The following is a 19,750-nucleotide window of genomic DNA, read 5'->3' on the forward strand; positions in this document are numbered from 1 at the left end:
CCCTTTGGTGCATCTTCCTTGATTTTTTTTTATTCATAATTCCTCAGGACCTCTCAGATTCTGTTTCTTTTCTTTTTCATTTCCCTTAGCAGTCCCAGATGCCTTCTTGCCTTCTGGCTCGAATGCTGCCAAGTGTATTAAATTGTCTGATATGATGACAAAAGGGGAACTCTTAAAGAAATACTTTGCCAGAAATGTTCAAGCTACTAGAAGGGTCCTGGCAAATACTCCATACATTTTATTTGTGGAATCTGAAATGCAGTACAATGTCATTACTTTCCTGAATTCCTGCTGGTGCCCTTTATATCTGGCAGCTAAGACATAACTCAGGCACCTGCAGTAGATTAGCTCTGGACCTCATGCAAAGTTTCAGAGCTGGTGGATTATTAGGGCTCAGTGAAGAACAAGTTAAGACAGACTCACAGAAGTAAGAAAAACTGAATTCACTTCATCTACTAAAAAGACAAACTTTTATTATTTGGGGGGAGATGAAGAGATACCTAAATAATTCTAGATTTTATCTTCCCTGGTAATATTTACTAGTGCTGTGAAAACTTCAGACATTGGTTGTATCAAGTGTTTGCAGGCTTCATTTGTTATCCACTAACCAAAATTACCATTTTAGAATCAAACCAATACCAAGCTTCTCTCCAGCATTTCTGTTGGGAACACTATATATTTATTCAAGATTTCAGAAGCAAGTCTCTGGAAACCCCTGATCACTTCAGAAAATAATTCTGGTTTACACTGTACAGCAGGCACTGAAACCATGATACAAAATTTATTTCATGCTAGAATTGTTTTGCATAACATTGTGCATGCATTTTACTCAGAAGTACTAAATTGCATACAATGCTGTTGTCTTGTTTCTTAAACTTTGAGACAAGTTTATACTTGAGTATTCTCCTGATTTTTGTACTATAAGTCTCAGTTTTTAAATAACACTTTTTTTTGTTTCAAATCCATACTGATTACTTAATATGAACAATTTGTTATGAAGGGTCTTCACGTTGGATCTATACATCAATAAAATACAACATAACCAGAGCTGGAAATTAAATCTAGACCAGCTGTTACCATCAGGTCCAAAGAAAGGTCCCATGTGTCACAAGCATGCCAACGAAAACAGACAGGAAAAAAAGGAGTTTCCTAAATTTACACAATTCTAGTTGAATTAAAAGTTCTTGATTTCCATGTCAGTGTGATGAGAGATAGGCATGGTCAATATGACCGATGACTGCCTGATTGCACTTTTTAAAACCATTACTCTGTATCTTGTATACAAAAAGAAGCAATCCATAGCAAAGAAATGTACAGTTTTATAATGTTTTACATTTTGGCTACAACAATGTATGTAAAAGTAAAGAGCTTTCAAAGAAAATATATAACTTTCTTTTTTTTCCCCTTAAAGTTAATCATACAATTGCAGTTTTTGTTTACTTCATGCAATTCATGCTATGAACAAAACAAAAAAGAAAGGAAGAAGAGATCTTCTACAGTTTTGTTACATTTTGGCCGTAGAAAAAGCCTGCATCTCTAGTACAACTCTGAAACCACATAGAATCATCCTTAAAACCTGCATGGAGCGAGTTTACTTTGTCCAAATGAGGAGGTCTTCTATGCCTGCACAGTTCCACACAGATGTTTATTAGCCATCAATGTTCATCTCCATCTCGCCTTGTCAAGTCACTCTGACTGCCTCTGTTGGCATATATTTAGCAATGACAGGACTTTCTTTGCAAAGATCTGCATGTAAAGAATACAATCAATACTTGAGCTTCTTTCCTGTGCTTTTCAAATCAAGCTTGGCATTTTAGTTTTAAAGGAAGGAGGAAAAGGTAGAGTAGCTACATGCAGAGGCAGCCATATTCTTCTTCAACAGGATTTTTTTTCCATGCAGTCAGCCAGACTGAGACCTCTCTACAGTGTATCTGAGTATTGCTTTCAACTTATAATAGGCGCCCATGCAAAGTTTCATCCTACTGTGCTTGTTTCCTCAAACTCCTGCAGGGTTCCTATGGCTCAAATATATCCTGAGAAAATCAAAATCTTCAATCGTTGGCACGTTTCAGCATTGACTAAATGCCTACCCCATTCCATAAGAGCCAGTGGATCCGCCATTAGCCAAGATAAGCACATACCAGCATGGTGGACCATTAAAGAAATTATCTGGTGCATCCACCCTTCATCCTATGTACCAATACCATGCAGCATATGGCCCACCAGTACTATTTAATGCCCACCTAGTGTCATCTTTATACTATTTAAGGGTGTTGTCACCAAATGTCAGTAGTAACACCATGCCCAGGAGGTGCTACTGTGAGACATGACATCTTCAGACTTAGTCACCTGGATTATATGAAACATAGCATAGGCTAATTGTAAATAAAGCTTTTTAGACCATTCTCTGCTACTGATCCATGCTACAAAATAGATGGGATGGGAGACCAAGAACGTCTCACTGGGCTAGGAGAGCTGTAGGGCGCAGACACTGAGGATAATCCTATCGCTTTTCCGCTTATGCCAGCTATGCTGTTAAGGCTCCGTGACATTTCGTAACCTTCATTTAAAAGAAAAATGCAAAGTACAGCATTGGATCAACAACAGAATGGGCTAAGAATGAGGTCAACATTGTGGCCAGTTAAGTAGCATCCTCATGCATTGACATGCTGAGAGTAGTATCGCTTGCAACGTGGTTCAGAAGGCCATGTAAGTAAGAGGAAGTTAAAAAAATGGGGGTGAGGGGAGGAAGCAGAATGGTTTCTCCGGAATGGGCAGACTATATAATAATGTAGGCAGTGTCATAGTTCTGTCTTAAAACAACTGGGGGGAGGGAGGGAGTCAAGTGGAGGGATTTTTCTGTTTCTTTTCAGTGTAAACTCAATTGCACTTTCCCCCACTGACTCATGTATTTGGACCTCAGGCAAAAATTAAGGTGACTCGTAGCTTTAAAAAAACAGTATTTGTTCCGTTGCTATAGAGATACTACTCATTTGCTCACCGCATTTTAAAAAAATAGTTTGCATGCATTCAATTTCCCCTTTCCCCCCCACTCCCATCCTTTTCCAGACATGCACAAAAACAACCTCAGCTAGTATACACACATAGTTGCACAAACTATGGATGAAATTCAGTTGGAACAACAATTAAGATGCTCTCAACGTGTTTCGAACAGGCCAACAATATGCTGACATTTGTTACTCTTTAGCCAACCGGCCTCTGTTTCATTCAGTAGAGAGAGCCTGCTTCATGTTGCAGTGCATCATGAGAACTATACATTCCTCATACCAAAAGGTGTGCCATTTGGAGCATTCTCCTGATTCACTGAAGCAACCCAAACTGGCTCAGGCTGAATGAAAATGGCCAGTGCTTATCCAATACAGAATCAGGTAAAACACTTTGCTACAAAGGTAAATTTTAGCAGAGATACTTTCATATGAAAGTGCAGTGGTCCAACTATATCTTTGTTAACGATAAACCTAGAAATTATAATTACATACACTATCTATAACTGGCATTTACTATAGACTGTTGTCCATCATACAATGGCACATGGGAATTCTAAAACCCATACCCATGGTATGGTTTACATAATAGAATCTTTGCATTTTTTTAAAATACTGAATATATTATATACTCTATACAGTACACCAGTGATGGACACTGCTTCAATGATAGATAACTCTTAGTGAAATTAACCACTACCAATTAACTTTTATGCACATATGTAGTTCTAATTTTATGCACTTAAAGATATCTGCATTTTTGGTTTGCTTGCTTTTCTTGGATTAAACCATTTGGGCAAGATTTAGTCTATCATAAAAAAAAATTACAGGAAGTCTTTTTTGTTTGTTTGTTATTTTAGGACCTAATGTTGCTGAATATATGGATGATTCTGACCATTATCTAAGTAAAACTAAATTACTTTTGGGAGAAGTCAGGATTTCAGAAATTAATTATGGTAAATATTAGTTTACCAGAGGAAACCAATTTTAGTTAGATTACTTTCCAGTCATAAAAGAGGTCAGAGGTGTAGCGAGCGCCCTCCATACCCTCCGACCGGAGGGGGCCCCGCAAGGAAGGGGGCCCCTAAAAGTGGCAAAATAAATACCGCATTCCAGTTTCTGCATTGTAAGGGGCCCCGCCCGGACATATGTTCGGAGGGGGCCACCGTTCGGAGGGGGCCACGTTCTTTGTTGCTATGGCCCTGAAAGAGGTCTATGCTAACAAATGCTCCCATATGAAGCTCTCTCTGTGTTCAATTATACAGCTAGGCATGACGAAGAAATTAACTGAAGTGCTGTATAAACGCAGCTGAATAATCACTTTGTGGTTCTTGGTATTTGCTGGGGCATTTATTTATTTTTGCCCACCAAGTGTTTGCCATTCACAGCACATTGCAATCTACGAGTCTTCCAAATGGGCAGCCTTCACTGCTGTCATAAATATTAATCAATGTGTCTTTGGAGGATGAAATCTTTTAAGGACATTGCAGAATACTGGGCGCTGAAGCTCACTGAGCTAGCTAACATGGAAGACTAAACTGCAGTTGTACATGGTAGCTCTAGCAGCTTTCCTCTCCCAAAGAAATAGATGAAAAACTCAAAATGCAGACATCAGGTTGTTATTTTAGTGCATATCTAAACCAAGCCCACTAGTCCATGATAACTAGTAGATGACTTTTTCTCTCTTTTTTTTAAACAAGGTCACTAACTATGTGGTTACAGGACCTCAGCTACATACCCTTTCTTATTCCTCCATCAGGCGGGCAGGGATATTCCCCGGTTGATAAGAGGAAGCAGGGTCCATATCTCTCCCGAGTGCCAGAGCGGGTAAAGGGCAGGCCCTCATCAGGAGTTATAGCCTGGTCTATGTGGGGACAGTCTTCATTTGCCAGCGCCGCCTTGGCCACCTCACCATTCAGTTTCGAATCTTCAAACATATAAGCAGAAGGCTATTGAAACACTAAGAACTGTTTATCAGAGTTAAATCTGTAGGTTCGGGATCACAGCTAAGGACTAGCATGGTGATGCGTAAAAGGTAGCACATTTGTCCTAGATACAGTGGCTTTGTACACTACACCAACATAAAATAAAGTATGTTAAGTGGAAGGAGAAACGAAATGTTATCTCATTAGATAGAACAGCAACCTACAGTACTTCCACATATATGGGGCAGTTTCAGAAACTGCTTTGCATTGGTTCCTAGTCCTGTGAGCAGAAGACTGCAGTTAGAAACTGGATTATGTTTAGCATGACATATGATGGCATATGAATGATCTGTGTCTCATGAAAACTACTGAAACACATAGAACTTTGGAGAGGCAATTAATGGTGAGTTGCATTGTAGTAGTTGAGTAAATTCTATTCATGCAGATTTATATCTTTGTACAATATTACGTGGGCAAAAGATCCCCAAAGTTTGAACAGTTTGCTTTGTTTTGCTTATATTTTCAAATACACAGAATGGTAGTACACATTTTAGACGGACGCACAGCATACATCATGTATGGGAATGTGACAGCAGAACATGGATTTTAAAAAACAATCCACTTTCTGATGTTTTATTCTGTGACATATGCAGCTTATGCAATGCCAGCAGAGGATGCTACAGATGAAAAACAATACAGCAGCCCATGGATTTTGAAAATAAATTAAGTAACATTTACCCTCTGACTGCAAATAATGAAAATGTGTCATTAAATTTGTCCACTTTACTCCACATGTCCCCATGAAGATAGACTGAGATTGGAATATTTTCTGTATGTGATTTGCTTCACAGTCATAAAACAATTTAAAGTGCTCTTACAAGATTTGTAAAATGTTTTCAAAGTGCAAATTAGTATATTGAGAATATACTCAAAATATGGCACAGTTCAATAGGGACATTTCAGCTAAAAGGAGGGGAAAACAGTCAAAATATAACCCGTACACAAGAGCTAAACTATGTGCTTAATTGAGTGGGTACAATTCAGAAATTTGCAGCATTCTAAACCTCGGTTGCACAATGCTTATTATTTAGATACTGTAGGGCGCACACTGCAGGTGATCCTACAGTTCTTAATGAAAGGGACAATGCACCGATAAGCTTTATTTCAACCCTCTTTCCAAAAACACCTGCTGACTTGCTCCAAACCCTGTGCAATTTTGACATATATTTTTCAGTGGAGCTGAGGCCAAGTAAGAAAATAAATCCAAGCCTACATAGAAACCCTAAAAAGAGAGAATGCATTAAATAGGATGAGCAAACCTTCCAGAGCAATAGTTTCAGAAGGGCATGATGGATAAATAATATGTAAGGGCTTTTTGAGAATATAGCACTCTTCTCATTACCATATAAAATGATCCGCACCGATATAGACACATATGTATGGTATGCATACTATTGTATGGTATGTACACTGTTTATGTACATACATGCTAATTGCATTTCATGTCTTGATTTTTCCCCAAGCAGATAAAGTGTTTCCCCACATAATCAACTCCATTTTGCAACCCTCCTACTGGTATCTTTTTTTCCTTCCTGCAGAAGTGATCAGTTCATTTCCCCATAGAATATGGTAGTGGTAGGGTTTTTTGTTTGTTTTTTGACCAACTAGGTTTATCAATACATCAGACGCACTAACAGAAGCAAAAGATAGTTTCTGAAATTAATGATGACTAATTTGAACAGGTTTCTGAAGTTTCGGGGCATAGGTTGATTGCAATTCCTGTGTGTGAATAATATACGTATATTTCATGCTCCTGTTTACTTTGCACAAAAACCACACAATTACCTTAATAGCCATGACATCACATGATACTGAGCTGCTTCTTTAAAACTCACACTGATATATACTGTGAACTTTGCTATTCCTTAAGGGGATCAGCAATGCAGTGGGTTAGTGTACTAGCCTTCACATCTACAGGATAAGGCCCTGATGCTACAATGAGTCAAGTGCAGGGGGGACAGCTACACCTGCACAGAGCCCCACTGTTTTCAGTGTGGAACTCATTGCTGCATTGGGGCTTAGATTAAATTAGAATAAAATTAGATTAAAGAATAAAATGGTCAGACACATAGAAGAACATAAATTGTTGGGCAAAAGTCAACATAGTTTCTGTAAAGGGAAATCGTGTCTTACTAATCTATTAGAGTTCTTTGAAGGGGTCAAACAAACATGTGGACAAGGGGGATCCAGTGGATATAGTGTACTTAGATTTCCAGAAAGCCTTTGACAAGGTCCCTCACCAAAGGCTCTTATGTAAATTAAGTTGTCGTGGGATAAGAGGGAAGGTCCTTTCATGGATTGTGAACTGGTTAAAAGACAGGGAACAAAGGGTAGGAATAAATGGTAAATTCTCAGAATGGAGAGGGGTAACAAGTGGTGTCCCCCAAGGGTCAGTCCTAGGACCAATCCTATTCAACTTTTTCATAAATGATCTGAAGAAAGGGGTAAACAGTGAGGTGGCAAAGTTTGCAGATTATACTAAACTGCTCAAGATAGTTAAGACCAAAGCAGACTGTGAAGAACTTCAAAAAGATCTCACAAAACTAAGTGATTGGGCAACAAAATGGCAAATGAAATTTAATGTGGATAAATGTAAAGTAATGCATATTGGAAGAAATAACCCCAACTATACATACAATATGATGGGGGCTAATTTAGCTACAACGAATCAGGAAAAAGACCTTGGAGTCGTCATGGATAGTTCACTGAAGACGTCCACGCAGTGTGCAGAGGTGGTCAAAAAAGCAAACAGCATGTTAGGAATCATTAAAAAGGGGATAGAGAATAAGACAGAGAATATCTTATTGCCCTTATATAAATCCATGGTACGCCCACATCTTGAATACTGCATACAGATGTGGTCTCCTCATCTCAAAAAAGATATACTGGCATTAGAAAAGGTTCAGAGAAGGGCAACTAAAATGATTAGGTGTTTGGAACGGGTCCCATATGAGGAGAGATTAAAGAGGCTAAGACTTTTCAGCTTGGAAAAGAGGAGACAAGGGGGGATATGATAGAATTATATAAAATTATGAGTGATGTAGAGAAAGTAAATAAGGAAAAGTTATTTACTTGTTCCCATAATACAAGAACTAGGGGTCACCAAATGAAATTAATGGGCAGCAGGTTTAAAACAAATAAAAGGAAGTTCTTCACACAGCACACAGTCAACTTGTGGAACTCCTTGCCTGAGGAGGTTGTGAAGGCTAGGACTATAACAGCGTTTAAAAGAGAACTGGATACTTTCATGGAGGTTAAGTCCGTTAATGGATATTAGTCAGGATGGGTAAGGAAGGGTGTCCCTAGCCTCTGTTTGTCAGAGGGTGGAGATGGGTGGCAGGAGAGAGAGCACTTGATCATTGCCTGTTGGGTTCACTCCCTCTGGGGCACCTGGCATTGGCCACTGTTGTTAGACAGGATACTGGGCTAGATGGACCTTTGGTCTGACCCAGTACGGCCATTCTTATGTTCTTATTATATTAATTATTAGAGATGGTCCTGAACCAAAACTGTGTATCTGAACATTAGGAAAGTTTGTATCCTTCTCCAGATCAGAACTGTGTGGCTCAGACTCGTATCTAATAATAAGCAATCATTTAGATAGCACCCTCAAACACTCTGAAGCACTCTGCAAGTACAAGCTGAAATGCAAACTAAATCCATGGAGCACTACATCCACCACTAAAATGCAGCTACGTCCTGGGTATAACACATCACTATTTAACAGCACACACCACAGCCAGGAAGTGAAGCATGCCTCATCCAATTGTAGTTACAGAGAGAATTTAGGCAAAATTACTCAAGTTGGCATTTGGCTGAGACATTGGAGTTAATATCCTACTGTTTCCAAAAACAATACGAAATTGTCGATGAGCACAAATAGTCACAACCTCGGCACTACATCTCATCTGAAAGACAGCACTCCCAAAGCATACAGAAAACTCATGCCTCATTGTATTAGGCTGTGGCCTTGCCTCCAGCTCAGGTCACAAGTGAAAATGAATTTGAGAGCATCACTCCCATTCCTGGTTGTTCATGTCATGAAATCATCCCTACATCTCTGCTCAAGAACTCCATGGAAGGGGTATCAAAAACTAAGATTGAGGTGCATGGCAAAGCTATGCCAGGAAATGTGTACAAAAACTCCCCACAGTATATGTGGTACAATTAAGCATAGTTAGTTTCTTGCTTTCATTGGCATTAAATTTACTCAAATGTTACAAGAGTTTTCAGAGGTCATAGACCTTCCCATATGAGACTGGACCTATAATGGCTTCAGTGACACCCCTACATCCCACCTGGTTTCAGGCTGCCTCTGACGCTGTATCCCCAATTGCTACGCTCGGAGCATTTAATGATTTATAAATGCACATTGTTGAATAATAGCCACGTTAGTGTTTTCTTTCCATTTCAGGAGGTTCCTAAAGATAAGGAACTGTGGGCAAATCATTCTTCTGCAATCTGAGCTACAGATCTCTCTGTGTATTCTGAAACCTGTTCCACCCATAGTACTTGTGTTGATGTCAATGGCAGTGCTACACACGAGACATGTAGGCTATGCCATTGAGATCTGCACTGTGGTAATTAAAATTGCAGTGCTGATCACAGATGACAATTTGGCCTATATTTGGGAGAAAGGGATGTCATGCACAGAAATGACTGTGGAGGGAAGTAGATTTCTATTTCTGTGAATGGGGGACTGAATTATCATATATTTTTTTAGATAGTCTACATATCAGTAATGGATTTACATGCAGCAATTTAAATTTCAGCCCAATCTATACATAAGTTAATACTCAAAACTCCCACTGTCTTCACTGGGAGTGAAGAGTAAGTGAGGAGTAAGTGGCTGATCCAAAGTCAACTGAAGTCAACTGCAGTCTTGCCATTGACTTTGGTGAGCGTTGGATCAGAGCTTAAGTGTACAACTAAACTTGGCCCAAATGTCACTTCCAGCATTTACTTTAAATACACACTTTACTTTAAAAGTATAAAGTGGACTGTGATTTTACTGTAAGGCAACTAAACGAATTAGGGCTTGATCCTGCACCGTTCAAGTGATGGGAGTGATGCCTGTAGCATCATTTCTGTTATATTCTTGGATACATATTTGTTCCAAAAATGTGCATTAGGCTAAACTTGGCAATATCAGCCTAGGTCAAATTATTTTTTCCATCCGTTTAAGTTTTTTTTTTTTTTTAAATTGTATGTGAAGGATGCAAAATGACTTCACAGTTAACTGAAATTTGCACTGTAGGCTTTGTGGGCCAGCTTAAATCCTGATATTAGTAGGTCATCTCCACTGACGGAACTGGAGATGTGACATGGGTGACATAGGGAGTAATATTTTCAAATTGCCCTAATTCTCTCCAAATAGGACCAAGGTTTGTCAAATAGTTCCTAAATATTAGTAAACCTTTGGGCAAAGCGGGGCCAGTTTTTATACTCCTGGTCTTGTTCCCATTAAAGCCAATTGCAAAACTCCTGTGGATTTCAATGGGAGCAGAATCGGGCTTCATGTTAATAATAAAACCTGAAGCCAAGGAAATTGTAGTGACCTTTTCAAGGAAAGATGCTTGGTCTCAGGAGGGAATGCAATACCAGGGAACCATATTCTGCCTGTTGTCTCGTGTTAGATTGTAAGCTTTTTGGAGCAGGGACCAAAAAGGTGTTCTGCATGTGTACAGAACCTAGCACATTGGACCCCCGGTCTATGACTGGGGCTCCTAGAGCATTACTGCAATAAAAACATTGTTTTACATAGAATGCCATTTAGATTTTGTTCTTTATAAAAATCTGTAGCATGATATACCCCCAGATTAAGATATCTAACAAAATGCAGTATTACTATGGGAATACAAGAGCACCAAAGAAGCTCTTTCCATCAGATAATGGATATGCTAGGACTATTAACTGAATTATGGTATAATTCATAGTGCTTAGCTCTTTAGGGCTTGTTCTGGGAGTCTTTCCATTGGCTTCAGTGGGCTTTGGACCAGGCCTATAGAGAGGTTTCTTCTCTAGATCTCCAATTGCTTTACAAAGGAAAGCAAGTGTGATGACCCCCATTTTCCCCATCAGGAAACGAAGGTACAGAGAGGTGTAGTGACCTGCCCAATGTAACACAACTGGTGAGTCTCCGGAATAATCCTAGTCCAGTGCCCCATTCCTAGGACTAAACTGCCTTCAAATGCTTATTTAATGACACAAGCTTTTAAAAGTCCTCCATACTCAGCTGTCTTAGATATGGGGAGAAACACCAGCAAATCTCCCAGATAAGTAGTTTGTTTCATCATTACCTTATTGGGATTCTTGTTTTAAATTTCTTCATCCCACCCCTCAGGAAACTGCCATTAAAATGCCAAGGACTTTTCCAGACAAAAATTAGATTTCGAAATAGAAAGATAATGATACAAACTAATACAAGCTACCAGGAAACTCAAAGGCAAGGCTGACAGTCCAGCCAAAACACAAATCTCCTCTCCTCTGTGTGTGGTGTCTTTACCATTGTGCTTTGAGTGCTGCCCATACAGGAAGAGGATTATAATGGAGACTGGCCATGCCCAATCTGTGGGCTCTCCTCCTTCCCAATGGCATGAGCTATAGACAGAGATTCAAGGGCTGCCACTTTGACTTTGCTGCCATTGTTGGCTTGTGCTTGAGTTAGAGCTGTGAGAAACATTTGCATTGAGCCTCAGACCTACTTGATCTGAACCCTGGATCCAATTGTTCACAGATCTCAATGTATCAGTGTATCCATGAGCCTCACTCTGTGCTTCTGAATGCAGGCAAATATATGCAGAGATGCTTCCTGCATTTGTGAAGCCCAAACAAAGTCTCTTTTCCTCTTGCTAAACTTCTCCATGCCCCCAACAACTACCCAATAACAACCAACAGAGCCATTCTTATCTTAATGTCTTCAGGAGGTGTAGGGGGGTTTTGTGGGGATTGGGTGGCTCCCTCCTTTTCTTGTCTTCAGAGCTGTGAAGTGGCCACTTTCCCTAATAGCAGAGGCTGTGGGGTTGGGTGGATTGAAAGGGCACTCACTGTGGGTTGTTGCCTTCTCCAACGCTTATAGGATTTAACTGCCAGGCAAAGGGTGCCACCTTCATGACCTGTGGTGCAATGTGAACGGGCCACTTCAACTGAAATGGGGCTGAGATATGCTTCCATAATCCTTAGCATGATAGCCAAGGAAATCCTGCATGGTAGATTTATGGGTTGTCTCTCCCAGGGCATGAGCATCGCCAGGGCTCCCTTACTATTATGCTAACGTATCTGGGGCCTCATTAGCCCTAGATTAGAGAGCCAGGTACCAGGAGACATAGGGCTCTTTCTTCAGCTCGCACAAAACTACTGGAGAAGGGAGCAGCATATCCTGCCCTTGTTCAAGGATTGAAGGAGACAGTGATCCTCTGTACGCACATCTACTCCTCAAAGACCAAAGCCTGCTGAAGGAGCAGCTGCTTGGCACCCCACAAAGACCCAGAGGTGCAGCAGAGGGGTCCTCTTGGCCCCAGAAGGGGAAGCAGCAAGACACTGCCCTATATCAAGGTAAGAAAAGGGGTCTTGGGTCTGGATGCGGGGATGGGGAGGGAAGGGGGGAGAAATGACTGATTATAGGGAAGCGCTAATGCTGGGAAGATACTAATTACTTGGAAGATGAAGATCTGCTTGTTGAGGGTGTCCAGTCTAACTGAAACCTCCAAGCAAACCTTCCAGCCCTTGCAAACCAAACCTGTGGGGTTCAGTTGGTGAATCCCAACTTGCCCAGAACACTGCAGGGTTTTGATAGCCTTGACTTCAAAGGGGGCACCACGCAGACATGGGTATAGCCTGTGAATGGTCCCACAGGGGATGGACTCAAACACTTACTAACGCTCTTTTGGATCTCAGTTCTGGCAAGCATGCTGATCTTCAGCTCCTGACGCTTCGCACGACTCCCAACATACAGTATCTCTTAGATGAACACTGCCTATAATCTCCATTGCTGAAGCAGCTGCTCAGCATTTAGCCTCTTCACACTGTTGCATCAGAGAAGGTAAATCTAATTGAAGTGCTATGACTGGAGGAGGGACCATTACACTGAACATCTATAGCCTGACTCTTACTTTATGGCCCCCCTTTACACCATTATGGCAGTGTAAAAAGGCCACAATAGACTCATAGGCGCTAAGGTCAGAAGGGACCATCATGATAGTCTAATCTGATCTCCTGCACTCTGCAGGCCACAGAAAGTCACCCACCCACTCTCGTAATAGATCCCAAACTTCTGGCTGAGTTACTGAAGTCCCCAAATCATGGTTTAAAGACTTCAAGTTATAGGGAATTCACCATTTACACTCGTTTAAACCTGCAAGTGACTCATGCCCCATGCTGTGGAGGAAGATGAAAAACCACTAGGGTCTGTGCCAATCTGACCTTGAGAAAAATTCCTTCCTGACCCCAAAATGTGGCGATCTGTTCCAGTGGTTCTCAACCTGTGGCTCACAGGCCACTTGTGGCCGAATTAGCACAGAGCTGTGGCCCATGTGACATCCTCAGGTCCATACAGGTAATATTGGATGAGGCCTACAATGGTAAATAGGTTGAGAACCACTGACCATGTTAGACCCTGAGCATGTGGGCAAGACCCACCAGCCAGACACCTGGGAAAGAATCTTCTGTAGTAACTCCGAGCCCTCCCCATCTAATATCCCATCACCGGCCATTGGAGGTCTATATTGCTAACAGTCACAGGCTACATGCTATTATAGGCAGTCTCATCATACCCTTTCCTCCCTGAACATCTCAAGCTCAGTCTGAAAGACAGGTTTTTTGCTCCCACTGCTTCCCTTAGAAGGCTATTCCAGAACTTCACTCCTCTGATGGTTAGAAACCTTTGTTTAATTTCAAGCCTAAACTTGTGGATGGCCAGTTTATATCCATTTGTTCTTGTACCCATATTGGCGCTTAACTTAAAGAACTCCCCTCTCTCCCTGGTATTTATCCCTCTGATGTATTTATAGAGAGGTGGATATGTCCAGCAGGGAACACCACTGGTGTAGGAGGATTCCCTGGCTGTAATGACTCTGACACATCCCCAGCAGCCACCAGCATTGGGGGCATGGCCAGGAAGGAGAGGGTGTGGTTGGAGAATTGCTGTGCTCTGGCTATTCTCAGCCATGCAGTCATTTAGGCAGTTGATTGCATATTCAAGCAGCCCTGAGACTGCTGTAGCTTATGGTGGGGGCTAGGCAAACCTTTAGGCATCCCCACACTAGGGAAAACGTAAATGGTGACTTGAAGCCAACTTTACCTCCCATCCTCCTCTCATTGCCTGTGCTGAACTATTAAGAAATGGCCCTTTTTTGTGTACAAGTGATCAATCCAAGTTCCAAAGGAGATTGTAGAGACCAATAAAAATGTAGGACCAAATCCTGGGAGCTGCTGAGCACCTGAGAAAGCCACTATCTCTGATTGGTGGAATTGGCTGTTTTGCCATGCCCCTCCCTTCTGCTGGTGCACTCTTCAGTTTCCCCACAGTTTACGGGAGGGTCAGAGCATGCCATAGAATAAGGAGTTATGGGAATAAATTATGAATTGATAAAAATACAACCTTGCTGCTTTAGTGTCTGGGCAATTGTGAGTTTGAAATAAAATATATCTCACTTGCAACTAAGAGTGAGATTAGAAGCAATAAACCTAATACTGTTTCTCTAGAAAAAAACCCACAAAAATACCTCTCAGCCTCTTTTTATCATTCCCGTCCAGACCCCACAAATAACATGCAGGCGGCAACCAAAAGCCTCAGCCAGGACCTGATTCAACAAAATATCCATTTGACTTCCACTCTAGACCATGCCAGGCTACAAAAATATTTTTTTTTATGGGCTCCAGACCCTTGGGTAGGATTCAGAAACATGGATCGCAGGCACAGAGGTTTGTTTTTGTCATTGCTAAATCAGGCCCTCAAAGTGCAAGGGATATAACTACATTAGATTATAAAAAGAATGATGGGGAAGATATAATAAGCCACAAGCAATTGACAATGAAATGATGGCTTGGAGGGTATGGATGGAAGTACAGCACAGAGAGTGTGGGTTTGAGATTTTGAAAATGAACTATGATGTGCTAAGATGGGAATCACTGATTTTTAAAACAGCAGGTCTCTAAGACAATAGGTTTGGGAAATTTTCTGCTGGAGAGCAATGAAAATTAATTGTTTCCCATGCAGACTATCTGAAAGAAATAGCACATTAGCTAGATAGTGCTTTCTTGCATCATGTACTTACTCTTTGCATTAATACCTTGTGTGACAACCTCAATGGAGTTACCTATAGTCTGTGACATTCCTTGTCGTTTTGCATTTAAAGAACAGTATTGTAATCTCCTCTGCTGCCCAATATGGAGCTCAGGTTGATGGGGATTGGAGAAAAACTTCACAGAATAAAATGTGACAGTCTGTAACATACACAAGTTGCAAGCAACATACAGTAATAACAAGTAAATGTTAACAAACAGAACGAGAGAGAGAGAAAAGAGAAAGAGAAAATGTGAAGAACATGTAAAAGAATTCATTTGTTCCTACACAGCAACTCAATTTAATTTTAGCTACCCCAAGATTTTCATGCTTTGTATAGAGTCAGATGTAGCTATCTTTAACAAACACCTGAATATTATTTTACTGTATATTTTAAAACTTATTCTGAAGTATTCTTGAGTAGATGTCACACCAACAGACTTTACGTTGGTAGAGCTGAGAGCAGAATTTGTCTCCTCTACAGCAGAAATTTAGTATACTAGACAAATTCCCAGATGCTCCTCAAACCCGACCTACCTCTGAATATTTACTCACCACCATGTTGAAATGGGTCCCTCCAGGTAAGGTTGTCCCCCAATAAAGGTACTTCAGTGAATAAGGTGACCACCTCAGACAACCCTGATTGGCCAACATTGTGACATCACTGTCAGAGAATATCACCTTCAAGAGGCGTTACTTCCTGAAGTGAGGTGACAGCATATTGGCTTCCTGTCTCTTGATAGTTTGGAGACAGGGAGTAGGTACAGGAGCATGAATAGATCAAGTGCTTCTTGCTCTGAAGATACTATTAGAAAGGTGTATAATGCAATGGTGAGAGGTGTTGCTCCTGGAAGCGCTGCCTTCCAAAGAGGTACATCGCAGTCCCTGCTAGAGATGGTCCACCAATTCTGTACACTGATCCTGTACTTTTGTGAGTCAAATTAAAATCCTAGTGATTCCATAGACTGCAGTGAATCCTAGGGTAGGTCATGTATTTGGGAATGGTGCAACATATAAGCTCAGTCTGGAGAGCCAGGTATTGGTTCCTCGCTAGGTAAAGTTCATCTCCCTTAAGATCGTAGAGCACCAAATTGTGGATCTAGTTTAGATTTGAAAAATAAAGACTACAGTATGATGATCTGTAGGGTATGGAACATGGATGAATGCAAAGAACAATGAGAGCAGAAATGGGTAAACTACTGGTTACTTCTGGTCTGTGCTTGTTTTGTAAAAGCAAATCTTCTTAGAAGTAACAAACAGAGAAAGCTTGGATGGAGTCTAAATCAGGTATAAAGTAAGAGGGTTGTGGTGTAGTTGGCTAAGCATAGCATTAGGTGCCTGAGTTCTAGTCCCATCTCTATTACCAATTCTTTCCGTGGCAGTGGGCAAATCATTTAACGCCTCTGCTCCAGCCAAACAGGGCTCAGAAGTAAAAGCTGCTCTATTTTACATTTGGCTTCCCATGACCCGGAATGGCAATTCCAGCCACTGGGGAACAGTTAGATGGAGGGAAGCTCAACCCTTTCCCTCCCAGTAACACCACCTGCACTAGTGAATGATGTAGGAGCTGCTAGGGCAGGCCTGTGCCATTGGAGGCTCCCACGAGTGTGAGGGAGTACTTAAGGAGCTGAATCTACCAGGTTTAAGACTGCTTTGTGCTGGAGGACTGGCACAAAGTGGGCTTAATGACCTGAGAATTAGATGTCTGTGTCTCAGTTTTCCCATCTGTTGAAGGGATATAATACTTATTTGCCAACCTCAATGGGGTGTTTCCCCCCCAGTAGGTGTAGCTCCAGAAGGAGCTATATCAAGTTACACTAGCTGAAGATCTGACCCAGTTTATTTCCAGAGAGCAAAGGCTGAAGCCACCTAAGGGATAATGGGGAGGCTATTTTTTGGTTTCACATGTAGTACATGCGAATGATGTAGTGATGTAGTACATGTGAAAAGTGCTCAGCTGACTACTCTGAAAACAGAAGTCCTCTCTTTAACCATAGAAAAGGTACAGCACAAGCAAGGTAGAGGAGACTTCCCCATATTTCTTTCCTATCTACAGACTCCACTTTAGGGGTGAGAGGGTAGTTCCACTTCCATTCCTATTCAATACTTGACCACTCAGCTAGGTCTGCCAGGAAGAGTCCCGGTGGCTTGGGGTTTTGGCCACACCTTCTCCATTACAGCTTAGACTGAGACAACCATCTTGTTTCACATAAGCCTCCTAACAGCCATTGGATGGTAAAAACTTTCAGCCACTGTCTCCCTGACCCGAACCATGGCTTAGGAGACCAATATTCCATTCACAATTCCCTAATTTTTTTTCAAATTTTAATGGATTGATGACATTTATATTAATTAAAATTCTGAATTAGAACAATACCATAGTTCTATTGCTACTACAGGAAGCCAGACCACAGGTGGATAATTGCCCAATGAAATGTTTAGGAGGTGCTATTGGAATCCACTATTCAAGGGATATTACAGAACTGCCTCTGTGCATGACGTACAGGAGACATGAGACCATGACGGGTGCCAGCCATGAGGACTTAGTCTTTTTATCTCAAGCTGTAGGAGCTTATGCTGTAGCTGGAGGTCCGGGATTAAATCTTGGGTGACACCAAGGTGATCATTATTGCACTGTTTTTCTATAAATATTCAAAGTTTGATATTTGGGATTAGGAATTATTAAATGGTGTTTGAATTTTAAAGACTAGAAAGGCCATTTACAATTCAAAAATGAAGTGTGTGGGACCTTTTCCCGCTTATACCTTTGTGACTCAGGCCCAATGTAATAGTCTAGGTAGGGCAGTGGTTTTCAACCTTTTTTCATTGACAGACCCCTAAAATTTTTTGAATGGAGGTGCGGACTCCTTTGGAAATCTTAGACATAGTCTGTGGATCCCCATGGGTCTGCAGACCATGGGTTGAAAATCACTGATCTAGGATATATAAGCACCACTGCCTTCTGCTGGGGGGTGAATGAGAACTGCTCAGTTCTTTGTGGTTGTGTATTATCTAGTGGCTAGCCTACAGCAAGGATAGAAACAGCAACGATACTACCGTCAATTGAGATTCTTCTTTATCTCAAGTGGTATTTTGAATGGAATATTCTATTCCCCTTGTTGCAAACCTGTTGTTTAGTGGACCATCATGATATGTATGGGTATGTATACAGCCACAAATTCATTGCACTTGTATCTTCCAAATGTGCAGTGTAGGTTGCATAAAACCTGCTTACGATCACAAACTGCAACTAGTGGACAAGACACCTGATTTTCAGAACCACTGAGTACCTGCAACTCTCATTAACTCCAGTTGGAGTTGTGAGACCTCTGCACTCCTGAAAATCAGAGGCAGTATGTTTTTTGAGTCCAGGTTATTTGGTTTATTTGGGGGGGAGGAGAAGAAGAAATTAAGCCTAGATCAACTTTTCTAGACAGTGTTTCCACTGATAAAAATTAATCTGAACCCAAAGGGAGCCCCAAATCATATTTATAAATGGAGATCAGCTCTCTCTTGATATGTTACAATTAAATAAAAAATTCTTAGGGTCAAGTCTTGTCCCATCCCATGCAAAGAGTGGGAGAGTTTGAGGATGGGTACTGGTCATTCTCCCTCTCAGCAACAAAGCATAACAACTGCAAAGGCTACTGCAGATGTAAAGGTGATGCACTAGCTATAGAGTGTTGGTTTATTTTGTTCCTCTCCAGCTCTGGATTTCCTTGCGATCCTTTCCCCGACACTGCTCTGAGCAACAGCCTGGTTTCCCAAGATCTGCCTTGAGTGGAGAATTCAGCCTTCATTGTTTACCATTCTGCAAGGACGTCGCCCAGAGTGCACAATACATACACCCAGGGATACTCTCTATCTAGACCATAGCTCAAATAAAGGCAGTGTGCTGAGCACTCGGGATGGAGGGAATCCTTATCTCAGGGTTCTGCAGCAGCGTCAAAGCACCTGTAATGTCTCCCTTCAAATTATGTGTATGTATACAAACTCCTAATATAGAGAAAAGGTTTGGGTAGATCCTTTCGCGTGTGAGGGAACAAAAATCACCCATCTCCTTTTCTTTAGGTGCTTAACTCTGGTCATTCTCTGTTTCTGTCTGAGTGCAGCTGATTTGTAGCATCAAAGTGCAGGCGATGTTACAGACATCAAGTGGAGTTATGGATTCTATTAATATTCCAGACCCACGATTATAGATTGGCAAACAGCATCATCCACCTCTTCCTACGGATACTGTAGGACATAACCATAAAGCCAGCACATCTTTTGGGCGGGCACACTGGGGTGAGGACAAGGAGATTCATGTGAAATTTTCATAACAAAACCCCAAACCAAGTAGTTTGGAGATTTGTTTTGCCTATTTTGAGGCTTTGTCACCAACCTGAAACTTGGGCCTGTTTTGCAGATGTTTGTGATCTTGGGCTGAGTTTTGTGTCGTTGTGGGGCAGAATGTGGCTTTGGGCACAATCCCGGTA

At 41.3% G+C, this 19,750-nt stretch overlaps 1 protein-coding gene across 3 annotated transcripts in view; it reads right to left on the reverse strand.

The window, feature by feature from the left end:
* Positions 1 to 451: 451 nt before the first annotated feature.
* KCNC1 (potassium voltage-gated channel subfamily C member 1) overlaps positions 452 to 19,750 on the reverse strand; it is a 158,631-nt gene continuing 139,332 nt past the window's right edge. The window contains exons 3-4 of one of the 3 annotated variants that reach the window (XM_054028520.1): positions 4,744 to 4,932; positions 452 to 1,746 (exon numbers count right to left, since the gene is read on the reverse strand). In XM_054028520.1, the coding sequence (XP_053884495.1) occupies positions 1,682 to 1,746; positions 4,744 to 4,932 (254 nt within the window). In that variant the 3' untranslated portion in view covers positions 452 to 1,681. Of the gene's footprint in view, positions 2,561 to 4,743; positions 4,933 to 19,750 lie in introns of all 3 variants that reach the window. The other 2 variants (XM_054028522.1, XM_054028521.1) reach the window with 2 other exon arrangements.

Source organism: Malaclemys terrapin, chromosome 4, assembly GCF_027887155.1.
Source record: "Malaclemys terrapin pileata isolate rMalTer1 chromosome 4, rMalTer1.hap1, whole genome shotgun sequence".
In the NCBI taxonomy this organism is placed as follows: domain Eukaryota; kingdom Metazoa; phylum Chordata; order Testudines; family Emydidae; genus Malaclemys; species Malaclemys terrapin.